Source organism: Brienomyrus brachyistius, unplaced genomic scaffold (genome assembly GCF_023856365.1).
Source record: "Brienomyrus brachyistius isolate T26 unplaced genomic scaffold, BBRACH_0.4 scaffold32, whole genome shotgun sequence".
NCBI classification, from domain to species: Eukaryota; Metazoa; Chordata; class Actinopteri; order Osteoglossiformes; family Mormyridae; genus Brienomyrus; species Brienomyrus brachyistius.
The window spans coordinates 2348282-2361368 of record NW_026042307.1 but is presented as its reverse complement, the minus strand read 5'-3'; the positions used below and the strand labels follow the sequence as shown (position 1 = coordinate 2361368).

The 13087-nt window shown below is 38.6% G+C and overlaps 1 protein-coding gene across 3 annotated transcripts; it reads left to right on the top strand.

The window, feature by feature from the left end:
* Positions 1–163: 163 nt before the first annotated feature.
* On the top strand, positions 164–5239 carry LOC125721181 (protein YIPF7-like). Of its 3 annotated transcripts, none has more exons than XM_048997236.1 (7): positions 164–418; positions 674–789; positions 929–1039; positions 1564–1724; positions 2177–2322; positions 3439–3620; positions 4884–5239. In XM_048997236.1, the coding sequence occupies exons 3-7, from the start codon at positions 930–932 to the stop codon at positions 5044–5046; spliced, it is 762 nt and encodes a 253-aa protein (XP_048853193.1). In that variant the 5' UTR covers positions 164–418; positions 674–789; position 929; the 3' UTR covers positions 5047–5239. The 3 variants fall into 3 exon arrangements, with proteins under 3 accessions (XP_048853193.1, XP_048853192.1, XP_048853191.1); XM_048997235.1 differs by having other exon boundaries at positions 660–789; XM_048997234.1 differs by lacking the exon at positions 674–789 and having other exon boundaries at positions 167–418.
* The last annotated feature ends 7848 nt before the right edge of the window (positions 5240–13087 follow it).

The following is a 13087-nucleotide window of genomic DNA, read 5'->3' as shown; positions in this document are numbered from 1 at the left end:
ATAAAGTTATTATTATTATTATTATTATTATTATTATTATTATTGCGGTTGTTGTAGTTGTTATTGGTCTGACAAAACCTGAAACTGGAAAAAAATCAAATTATTGCCGTTAATAAGCAGGACAGACAACTGCGTGTTTAACTTGCTTTAGATTTTTTTTATTATTGTAGTAGGCGTATGTGAAAACATTTATGGTAACAACGCTGTAATTAAAATGTAAATATGTATTGATGTGCATTTATAGTACATATAATACAGACGGGCCATTTGGAGACAGGAGTTTCACATACCCTTGGTGTAAATATAACTTACTATTTATAGTATATCCACCCACTTGCCCACGACTGTTCTCTGATTAAACATAGCCTAAACATAACACTTATAAAGAAGCAAAAACACGTTTCGTACTTACACCAAGGTATGTTATATGTAGTTTGATTAATATTCGATATTATTTACTATATACAGTGGTACTGCCGTTTCTGTGTGACTTATTTTATTTTTTTGCATTTGTTTTCTAACGATTTCCATAAAATTTGGATACAGTGTATTATCACGTGTCTGTGTTCGGCAATAATGCATGTTCAGCGATATACAGTATGCCTTTTTTCTGAGTGAGTTCCAATGTTGTACTTAGCAAAGAAATGTTGATTCCATAGTTGTAACACGTTAGGTTACTGAGATAAACCAAGGGCGTTGGTTTAGTTTCAACGTTATAAAGACGAAATCCACCCTGAAGCCCCCACCCCCCATTTAATTACGCACGGTGCTCCCGATATATACCCAAAGGTAAGTAATACGAACCCATACCAATGTAGGAATGTTGATAATACCGGTTTGACAAGGTGGGATTTTATTATTTTTTATCATTTTTAAATGTATTATTATTATTATTATTATTATTATTATTATTATTATTATTGTGCAGAATGACCGAATTCCAACCGTTTGAGCAAGACTTCTACCAGTCAACCTATAACATAGATGACCAGGGGCAGAACGTATCTGACTTAGAAGGAACGCGGCAGAATCCCAATATGTAAGTGTTGTTAAGAAGCTCACTGAAGTCTACATTTAATCGTTTATTTATTTATTTATTTATTTATTTTATTTTAATTCAGTATTCTGGAAAACGTTTACGTTGTCTTGTGAACAGGAACCATAGTTAAGTTAGTTTTATATTCATTATTCAGTGTATTAGACATTCTTAAAAGTATGTATAAAGTCAGGTTGAAGGTATTTTGCAAAAAGGACCCTTGTGACATATGAGGAATTTTAGTCTGCTTGCATCACAGTTAGTTTGGAGGCCATATGGATTTGAATTGCTTTAATTATCAAAAAAGGAATTAAAGATTTCAAAAATTATTAAAAGACCATGTGACATATGACAAGTGTATGAATACATCACAGTTGGTTTGACATACATCAATCAGTGCAAGTGTGAAATACATTTTTTGAAAATGTCGACTATATAAAATATTGAATATAAAAGTACAGTGACTTAATATTAAAACACTGGACTAACATTAGAAATGCAATGCATGTTTGCCTGTGTTTCTCCAGTGTCTACGGCAGGATGGGTCCAGGTACGTATAACCCTTCTGTGGTACCTGGTTCCCCCGTTCAGCCTTACACTGGACAGCTCTTTCAGCCCTCGGAGGTTCCTGTGACATCAGCCCACCCAGCTGCAGACAACTTTGCAGATGAACCACCTTTACTTGAAGGTCAGGTCCCCATCATTATTTAAGAGACTTATTGTTTATTTTGGTTATTTTATTTTATTTTCACTTAGAAGTGATGAATGCAAAATCTGTTGATGAAACCAGCTTATTAAATAATAATTTCATAAGAATAAGATTCACTGAAACAAAAGCAGAAATAAAAAATTTTGTATTGTTAAATTTATTTATATATGGGCAATTTAGCAAGCCCAATTAGACTCAGCATGTCTTTGGACTGTGGGGGGAAACCAGAGTACCTGGAGGAAACCCCACGATGACATGGGGAGAACATGCAAACTCCACACACATGTAACTCAGGCGGAGACTCGAACCCAGGTCCACCTTGTGTGTGTGTGTGTGTGTGTATATATATATATATATAGAGAGATATATACGTAAAAAATTGTAGTAAGTTTAATGGTCAGTTAAATTCAAAGCTGTATTAAACTCCACAGAGCTGGGAATTAATTTCGACCATATCTGGCAGAAGACTCTGACAGTATTAAACCCAGTTAAGCCAGCAGATGGCAGCATCATGCGTGAGACGGACCTGACTGGACCTGTACTTTTCTGCATAGCCCTGGCTGTCACGCTGCTTATGGTAAGCCTGTGTTATTGGTGAATATAGGGCAGTGTTTTCAAGGAATGCCTTTCTGCTCCCTGCCAGCTCCCAGCCTATATGAACCAACCAAGCAATTAAGAACACTAAATATCTGGTACTGCTCTGTTAAATTGTACCACCAGCCGTACAGAAATATATTTGCATTATCATAATTAAAACTAAATTTTCTTTTGTAGTCCAAGACTTTTACTTGGTACTGTACAAGTTAAATCACAATCACTCCTGATTGTGCAGGTTTAGTTTTTGTGCCACTATTTCTTTCCTTCACTGGCTAAATATTTACCCTCTCCGTACATATAAACAGCACAAAAACAGCTCAGGCAGGTTTGCATCATTTCCTTTCATCCCTGTTTTCATTATAAATATATGCACTGTGCATAAATGTCTTTCTACATGTTGGTGTTTCTGTTCATATGTAACATATGTGTGCAGTTTTTTTGTGTATGTGTGTGTATGTGTGTGTGTGTGTGCTGTCCACATTGATTGTATGTTCTGTATGTCAGTTAGGGACTTAAATAGTTGCACTTTCAGATTTGCAAGGGCATTGAGTCTGTTGTCTGCTGATATTTGAAATGTTACTGTGATACAATCTGATTTAGTTTGATTCAATAGTACATGATCACTATTTTCCATGCAGAGAAACAAGCTTATTTTATGTGGAATATTTTTTAATTCAAAATGGCAGCAATGCATTTTTAATTTATACTTTTAACAACAGAATATGTTCAAAAAATTATAAATAATACAAAAAACACAAAAATGTGTGGATGAGAAAGATTCCATCTTGTTTCAGTACTTTAACACCAAAATATTTTTTCTGGATATTTATAGCTTACTCTCTGAAAACATAGGAATATAGGTGTACTAGAGTGCATAAAGTGTACTGTAATACTTTCGTCTCTGCTCCCTACTAAGGTGACGCTCTAGATCGCTTTGTGTAAGAGATGTTTTCATAGTTTTTTTTTCAGTTAATGTAATCATCGTATGACCTTAATCTATATACCAGTTAGAATCAATGAATTGTTACACTCCTAGCTTCTGTGTGTGTCTGTTTTTTTAATTTATGTGTGAATATAGGTTCTTGTTCTTGTCTAGGCTGGGAAGTCCCATTTCGGCTTTGTGTATGGGGTCAGCGCAATGGGCTGTGGGGGTGTGTGCAGCCTGCTAAACTTGATGAGTGACATATCCGTGTCCTACGGCTGCGTGGCCAGTGTCCTGGGCTACTGCCTCCTGCCCATGGTGGGCCTCTCAGCTTTTGCCGTGTTCTTCACCCTGCAGTAAGTTACCAAACCCCTGTGACCTGAAAACCCACTACTCTCTGTCTCTCTTCTAGGATCAGACTCACGAGTTCAGCAGTCAACATGTGCACGACAAACCGTAGAGTCAAAATACACAAAGAAATGGGACTTTGTGAAATCAGGCTGAGCTCTTCTTTATTTCCCTACACAGACTTTTAATTTGAAATCATTTTACAGTTTCCTGTATATTTCCATGTTGTGGCACACCACAAGGGTTGAAAAAAATCCTTCATTGGCTGTTGAACCCCCCCTTAGACCCTGGTGTTGTACACATCGAGTTTCTCATAGCAATGTGACCTGTAGCCAAGGACGAACAATGGCAATGGTAGGCAGCTGCCTGGGGCCCTGAAAACTAGGGGCCCTGTGAAGACAGAATTATTAGAATTTTAATTTAAGGATATAATACAATATTATCATTTAAATGATAGCAACATGTATGTTATTTGTATTTTTAGCGACAGTTTTTAAGATAGACAAAGTTACCGCTGTCCCAGCTGTAATGGACTATTCTACTTTGAGACTTTGCACTACCCAGCTTTCTTTTTTACTACTGGAGTCTGTTCACCGGCAAGCAAATTGCCATAAAGTAGCAAGAAGAAAATGGCACAAAGATACAGGACTAACTCTCTTGTCTGATACTGTCTCGCTAGAGTGGTAGACAAATTGTGAACAGACATTGAGAGAACGCAATTAAACAAATATCTGCAAAAAAAACGCGACTAGCTTTAGCAAAAGAGGGTATGATTAAACTTCTTAAATTTGACTGGCCCATGCACTGCTGCATTCTCCTCTCCTCCGTCAGCAAATTTTACTGACAGTTTACCCGCCCCCACCCTGATTGGTAAGTTTTACCATTGGCGTCCCGCACTTTGATTAGAACATTATTTATGTTCTGTCATTTTTAATTCCCTCTAGTTTGTCTTGTCACCCATGTCAGCCTTGGACCCCCAGAGAAGTTACTCCATCCCTGACTGCAGTATGCTGCTGTATATTTTACATTTTGGTTTTTTGAAACTGTAGCAAACAATATTATTTACTCTACTGCTAAGAGTCGTGCAGTTCACTGTACTGCACATGGTGTTTGTAATACACTGCCATGCTAAAGGTAATAATGGAAGGCAGTGAAATTGAAAGATAGAATTGCCGCCACAGTATTTTCTGCCTTTTTAGCTCTCAATTGATTCTTTGTGTGTTGGGTCTCATTCTGAGGATTGGCAATTATAATGCTGTGTTTTCTTTTAGGGGCATTCTGGGAGTTGTGCTGGCGCTCCTCGTCATTGGCTGGTGTAGTCTGGCTGCCTCAAAGATCTTCATATCCACATTGGCCATGGAGGGCCAGCAGCTGCTGGTAGCTTACCCTTGCATGCTCCTCTATGGGGTCTTTGCACTGTTGACAGTCTTTTGAGACGACCCCAGCAGCTTTAATTCAGTTTGAGAGGAGGTGTTACAGCTTAAAGAAAATCCACCAGGCTCTCCCTCAAGTTAAAACAGGAATCTGACAGCACATTTTTATTAGATTTTTATCTTTTATTAGTTTTATTTCTGTTAGTTTGAGAGTGAACTTTATATTTTTTCTGATATTGCTTCATTTTCCCCCCACATTTATGGTTTTTCTTTTGAATATATATCTTTTTGGTTTATTATTTTGTTTTTTGTTTTTCACGGTGTTATACATTCATATCCAACTGTCAAATCCAGGTCAGCGATGTTCCAAATCTTGTAACCAAATCATATCTGATAAGCCCTTTTTCAGTTGGATTGATTTACAAAGGATGGATTCATAGTCATTTGCTACTTCATGTAGATATGTTGTTTCTTTCAAGAAAGTGACTAAAGTATCACTAACTGAAGTCTTTCAATTTCCATCCATCCATCCCTTTTCCAAAACGCTTATCCTACTGGGTTAAGGGGGGTCCAGAGCCTATCCCGGAAGCAATGGGCACAACCAAGGATGGGGGGCCAGCCCATCGCACGGCACACTCACACACCATTCACTCACATATGTACACCTACGGGCAATTTCGCAAGTCTAATTAGCCTCAGCATGTTTTTGGACTGCGGGGGGAAACCGGAGTACCTGGAGGAAACCCCACGACGACATGGGGAGAATATGCAAACTCCACACATATGTAACTCAGGCGGAGACTTGAACCCGGGTCCCAGAGGTGTGAGGCAACAGTGCTAACCACTGCACCACCATGCCGCCCAGCACTGTTCCTTCATTAAAGATTTATTTTTTGAATTTCATGTAAATACTTTCAGCTTTCATAATGAATGATTTTAAAAATAACCACCAATGAGCATAATGTGTTTTTTTATAGTGTGAAATAATAATAATAATCGATACTTTATTGATCCTTGTAGGGAAATTGTCTTTACATCTCCCACAACTTGCTCTTTTTTCATAGAGGAAGTCATCTGCGAAGGGCTGCCACCCGTAGCGGCGCCCAGGGAGCTGGGGGGGTTAAGGGTATTGCTCAAGGACCCACAGACTGAGGCTGGGTTTGAATCTTAATCACGCAGGGGAACCTGTATATACGTAGGAAAAAAAAAATTAGGGGTATATAGTTTTCTCTTAGCATTTTCAGGATGGCAGGAAAGATGTTTCAGTCGGGGAAAAAGTTTCTGGTTGTTTTGTTTGTTGAGTTTCTCTGTTCATCAATAAATTACAGCTAGGTTTTTGGAAACTGGTGGACTTTTTGTCTTAGAAAAGAAATCTGGAGTATTTTTCCTACACTATCTTGATTTATTTTTTATTTTTTTATCCAGTTGCGGAAACTATGTGTATCCATAGATGTTGTGTCTGGGGGGAATCAGATTTTAGGAATACTTTGTTATATTTTAATATGTATTTTAATAATGTAACCTGTAAGACGCACACGTACTCACTCTCACCCACGTAAAACTGAGAATGGGAGAGTGCAATATGGCAAACGAAGTGGAAGTTTGAAGGCTTCATCCTCCCGGCCGTGATGGAAACCTGCTGTGACACCGTGCAGTCCGGCCAGACGGCTCCGGGTTTGCCAGACGTCAGTGGCCCCTGAATGTCAGCGGCATTCAGCGGGGCGCTTTCACACCTAACTGGACCTTAACCGAACTCACATGCTGTTTCTACAGCATCTGCATTTGAAATGGCTCTGCATCACTCACTTGTTTCTCTGTCTCTCTCTCCTGTTTCTCAGTTTCATGACCCTCTGAGTACTCAGGACCTGTGTGAGACCAGTAATCTGGTCTGTTGACCTTGGTCCTTGCCCAACATGGCAGGAAGCTCACACGCATGTGTCTGTGTGTGTGTGTGTGTGTGTGTGTGTGTTGGTTACTGGCCTCTTGGAACTTGGATTTTAAGGTTATATTAAGGTTAAGGTTATATGTATATATTTCTGTTGAGTGTTGGGGCAGCGTGTGGCTCAGTGGGCTAAGCCTCTGTCATTATAATCAGAAGGTCGCAGGTTTGAACCCAGCCTCAGCACATCTGTGGCTCCTTGAGCAAGACCCTTAACCCTGGGCGCCGCTACAGGCAGCAGCCCTTCGCGGTCAAGTTACTCCACAAAGAGCAAGTTGAGGGAGGTGTAAAGATAATTTCCCTACAGGGGGTCAATAAAGTATTAATTATTATATCTACAATTTGGGATTTAGTTCTTGCTTTGGCACTTTTCGAGTGCATTTTATGCTTTTATATTTTAATCATCATAAGAAACATGGTTGCATTCAGTGCCTTTAGAGAATCACAACAATTATTGCCATGTACATGCCTTGTAATTTTTACTATAGTAAACCATTGAACATGCTGATTTTATTTAAGTCATACAATAATTTTAATTAAAAAACAAATGTGAGTTAAGTAAAAGAATGTTTATACCTGGATATAAATTCTTTTTGTTTAATTGCATAAGTATAAGAAATAATTAAAATTAAATTAAATTAAATTAAATTAATTATAAAATGGTATATATGGTTCTCGGATGTTTTATTAGTTGAGTGTGTTGTTCACTCTCAGTGTAGGCAGTAAAGGATGGCAAGAAAGGAATTGAGTTTGCTTATACAGTAAATAGCCTTTGTTCAGATATTTTCAGAACAGTAGACACTGAGGTGATTAGCAATGTGATTTTGAACTCATAGATGGCTCCGCAATGTGACCTCACTACCACTCGAGCTGGTGGTTTGAACTCCACCCAAAATCTTTCTGTTAAGTATTGGTAGGGGTCCATTCCAGTACTCCAGTTTAATCCTAAAATGCACATGTGGTTAGCTGGATTTGTGTCACACATTTTTACAGTGTTTGCCCTCTGTTGTAGAAACCATCCAGGGCAGGGTGAGTCTGTGGGTCCTGGAAATGTGACCGGCCAATTGGTGGAAATGTGATTGGCCGATTGATGGAAATGTGATTGGCCGATTGATGGAAATGTGATTGGTCGATTGGTGGAAATGTGATTGGCAGATTAGTGGAAAACCTTAAACTGACTGCAGTCGGGCAGAGGGGACCTCCTGCCTCTACATGTCCAGCATTTTCCCAGAACAGGTCCAGTGAGACATCAGACAGTTTGAGCTGATGAAAAAGCAATTTAATTAAAATTTTTTCCACAGATAAATGGTTTGTTGATATTGTACTTGTAACAAAACAATAACATAACTGTATTGTATGCAACTACATAATACATATGAAAAATCTGTATAGATTGTGCTGCTTAATGCAACCACAAGATGGCTCCCTTTTACCGTGGTATGCTGAAGGCACAGCAAGAGGTCAGTGTGCCAAAGCTGGATGAAATTTAGTGGACAGTGCATTATAATCATTAGCACGTAAAGAACACGTGAAATTAAGTTTTATTTTGTTTTATTTCAAATATTTATGACAAAAACACTTAGTTTGATTTGTGTTTATTCACCCTGACTTAACTGTTTGCCATAATTCACGTAAAGCATCATGCTCAGCCTTACCTTGGACTTTCTGCTCAGTTATATTTTAAACAGTGACGCATTGACCTTTAAAAATGATAATATATATGTTTTAAGTCTGCAAAAAAGAATGTGTGCATGAGCTTGATGATACTGCGTAAAGGAACTAAAACAGCAAAACTTGCTCAAATAGGAAAGACATGGCATCATTTAAGGTGACGGTTCACACCTGGAATTCTTTAAGCCAGCAATGCAGAACTTTTCCTGTAGTTCCAGTAGGGTTTTGTTCCGCCTGATTCCATAGGGAGCATTAATAAAGCATTAATAAACAGCTATATCAACCAAGGAAGCACATTTTCAAACTGTAAAATTGTATTTTAATATTTGGTTTAATAGACTCAAAATACATGCACAGTTAGTCCAGGTTGTGGCTGTGCAAAGTGAAATGCTTCAGAAATGTATTCATCTTTATAGAAAGATAAAAATGTATACAATATCAGCTTATAATAAAAAAATTATGTTTCACTCAAACACCCTTTTTTATGCACAAATATTTATATAATTAGTTGTGTATTATACTTTTAAAATTTTTGTGTCTTTATTCATATCTTACAGTGTATTTCATTCTTACAAACAGCAAACTCCCATGAAGACTACGGTAACATATGGAACTGTCATTAATGGTAACACCACACTTTCGATTTTGCATGGAGTATGCAAAAGCAACCTGTACTCCCAACACCGAGTCCTGACAGCATTGTGTATTAAATAAACATTATGTCAACAAAACAACTGGAATATAAAATATTGATATCAACACCGTTTCAGTCCAGATTTGGTCCTTCTTGGAATGCTGTCATGTAAATCGTTAACTGTGTGCAGTGGGCATTTGAACAATTCCTCAGGAAGACAAGTGTCCAGGTCAAAGTGCGATGACCTTCGGCAGAAATCAACTCTGCACTCCGGAGCTTTGCGTGAATTTCCAGTGATGGTGGGGAGGACATGGAAAGAATCTGAATTCATCTTAGAGTTCATGAAACCACTCAAAGTTGTTTAGCGGTGCATATGGGGCCATTGTCATCCTGGAATATGGGAACATCATGAGGGAGCAGTGTTTCCACTATAGACTGCACCTGCTGCTGTTAAATTGTCTCATATTCCTGTTTTATGACCATTCTTGAGTGATCATCAGACTTAATGACTCCCACAAGATGGCCACCCATACCAACATAGGCTGTGGATTAACGGCATGCTTTGGCTTTGTCCAAACATAAACCTGTCTGAATGCAGGAAAAAGATTGAACAATGACTCTTCAGATCATATTATTTTTTGCATTGCTCAAGGGTCTGCTTTTTGGCTCTTTCTCACCAGGTTCTGAGTCACTGTGCATTGGCTGTGGATCTCTTAATGCCAGTTTTGACTTCAGTTCCAACTCCGAGAAGCTTACAACCTACAGTTTTTCTTGAGAATGGGTCACAGAATTGCAGATTCAGTTTTATTGTCATTTTCAAGGTCATGCTTTTGTGGTATTTAGCGAATATCAGGGCAAGTGTCCATCTTTCTCTGCTGGTCAGCTTTTACTTTGGCAGATTTCATTCCTCTGTGTTTGGCATATGCTGTCATCGTTTTTGCGACTGTTCAGTGACAGACGAAATACTTCTGCAGTTGTTTGGATTCATTCACCTGTAATTTAAGCACTGACTCTTTGGCCGTTTTGGAGCTCAGTGAGTTGCCCTATTGGTTGGAGCAGCAATGTGACATTTATTCCTGGCAACCGGTCAGTTCTGTACGAGTTTGTAGGAAGCAGAAGTGTGGGGTATTATGGGATGTTTGCCATTTCCCCAGAATTCCATCTGGTCGGTGGATGACAGCCATCATACTTAAAACTCAAGCTGAACTGTATGAGTTCCAGCTTTCTCCTGGGGCAGGAATCTACCCAAAATGGGCTCATACTGTATATAGGTTAGTGGAAAAGGCGTAGAATCACCTAGGATACCATTGCATCACTGGAAACACAATCACAGAACAGGTAATTCAGAAATACAAATTAGAATTAGAACCAAATTAAAATGCCTTTATTGCCATTGTAACTTACATTACAACAAAATTTGCTGTGGGCGTCTGAAGACTGATGCTTTAGCACATAGTTACAGTAACAATTAAGAAAAAGAAAAACAAAACTCTAAGTATAAATAAAATAACTATATATGTATAAATAAATAAAATAGCTAATGCAAAGACATGGAGTAAAAAATTAATACTGGTCATATAAGTGTGGTGACAAATATTGCATGTTTGCAGTATATTGTACTTGTGGAATGCATATTGCACACTTGTCTGTGACAGGAATTGCTGATGGTATGGGGGGGGGGCATGCTAATGGTGTAGAGGGTAGTGCCAGAGTTCCCAGAGTTCGGTTCGATGATGGTTCTAGGGTGAAAGCTTTTTCTGCCTCTATTGTGTGGGATTTTACTCACCTACTTACAGATTTCTGGGCTGCATAGAACAGAGAGAACTTTGTAGAAATAGAGCTGATTTGAGCCTCAGTCCTGGACAGGTTGGGCATCAGTGTTATTCACTGACCCATTGTGACCGTGCTACTGTAACCTTAACTAATACCTATTGGAGAAGCCTGGCAGACATATCACTGAGTACAGATTATTTCTTGAAATACATCGATTTTCATAACTTACTTGCTATATGTCCCTCTGCACACCAGGATCCGAGGATACATATTTAATGTGTTGGAATCACAATAAAACAATTGAACTTGAATCTTGAATCGTAATGGTGGGCCTTTGCATGAAATATAACATGTGATAGTGATAATTAAAAAAATACCAATAATAGATGAAAATCAACCATCCATCTTATAACTGCTTTTCCTTGTCACGGTCAGCGGCGCAAGATGAAAAATAGAGCAAAAATGAATGCACTTTCAGTATCTTTGTCATAATACACTATACTACAGGTATAGTGCTCAAGCAAATCAGAATTGTAGTGATATGTGTTATAGTAAAGATGGCCTTTTTAAAACAAGCGACGTGGCCATGAACGCAGAGTGATGTGAGGGACATATCTGTTCGTGTAAAACTGTTATTATGTCTGACAAAGTGTGTTAGCTCATTAGTCATCGCAACACCTCTCCTAAAGTCACCCCAGTATCTGCAGTAACTATCCGATACACCCATTTATTTTAATCCCCCCCCCCAAGTTAATTAATTAATCTGAGTTGTTGGTGAAATTTACCAGGTATATGGAACGGCTGGGGGACCCTGAGGGGAGTTTCAGGAATCGATTTGATGGTCTTCTAGCAGTTCTGCAAGATATCAGGGACTTTTTTGTATCTAAAACTTCATATGACGTAAGGCTAAACTGTGTTTTCTGAGCAAATATGCACATAATACCCTGCTCATTTTCTTTGACTCCTTAAGACTTTTATGAGGCTCTGTATATACAGTATGTTGCTTGATCCATCGTTCCATTGTTGTTGTGGCAGTAGCTCATCGCCCTGCTGAAAGACCAACATCTCGCGCAGCTTTCTGGCTCGTGGGAGCAGCTTTTCCTCCAGGATCTCTCTGTGTTGTGCAACATCCATCTTCCCAACGGTCCTTACCAGACTGCCAGTCCCTGCTGCTGAAAAACCCCCTTACAGCAAGCATTTTTTTGGGGGGGGGGGGTGTTACCCTGCTGGTGTTCAATGTTAGATCACCATTTAGTGTCCCAGCTCCATTTTAAGTTCCATTTTAGTCTCATCAGAAGACTTTCTTTTGCAAATGTTTCTTTTTCAGCCAGAGCTTAATTCTTTCTTGCCACTCTCCCATAAAGGTCATTTTTGTATAGTTACTTGAAGATTTTTGAGCTGTGAACATCACCTCTAGTCTCAGTCACTGACTTCTGCCAGACAGAGTGACAGTTGGGATCACAGTAGCCTTTTTGACCTTGTGCCCTTCTTTTCAGGGACTAACTTTAGAGGGGCAGTCTGACCTGAGCTCAGAATTAAATTCAGTACGTTTGAAATGGTCTTCTTCCCTTTGCAGATCTGTGCTTCTCTGTAATAAAATGCCTATAATACCAGTATCTCTATAATAATATTGTCTTCATTTTGCTTTCCTTTGTGTAAAATCTCCACCATATTGTTGCACATTAGTGAGAGAGTGGGTATTTTCCCCTGCTAGCTAGCTAACTAACTACCCATATCCCAGGTGGAAATCATCTACAAATTGAGTAAGTTGGTAAGGTAATACACTGTACACGAGCAAAGTTAGCTTCATGTTGACAAAGGGCATGAATACCATTTGCATCTCACAATGTTGAATCTAACTTCTTAGTAAGTTTAAAATGGTCTTGTTTGGTTTGCCATATTTTGCAGTTTCTTTTTTTCGTTTACTTTTTCCTTAATACAAGTTTAGAATCGGATTCAATAAAATGTGAAAATGGTATTGGGGGCTGTATTATTTTTTTATGCACTGCCTACATTTACCGCCCGCTTGTCTGCATCGGCCTTGATTTTTGCCAGCCTTTTATGTATTCACTATTGTTCAAACAT

What these genes read in the sequence shown, in the direction of transcription:
- LOC125721181 (XM_048997236.1), top strand. Translation starts at nt 930, where the DNA reads ATGACCGAATTCCAACCGTTTGAGCAAGACTTCTACCAGTCAACCTAT. An exon ending in ACGCGGCAGAATCCCAATAT is followed by an intron (nt 1,040 to 1,563) that starts GTAAGTGTTGTT and finishes GTGTTTCTCCAG; the next exon opens with TGTCTACGGCAGGATGGGTC. An exon ending in TGAACCACCTTTACTTGAAG is followed by an intron (nt 1,725 to 2,176) that starts GTCAGGTCCCCA and finishes TAAACTCCACAG; the next exon opens with AGCTGGGAATTAATTTCGAC.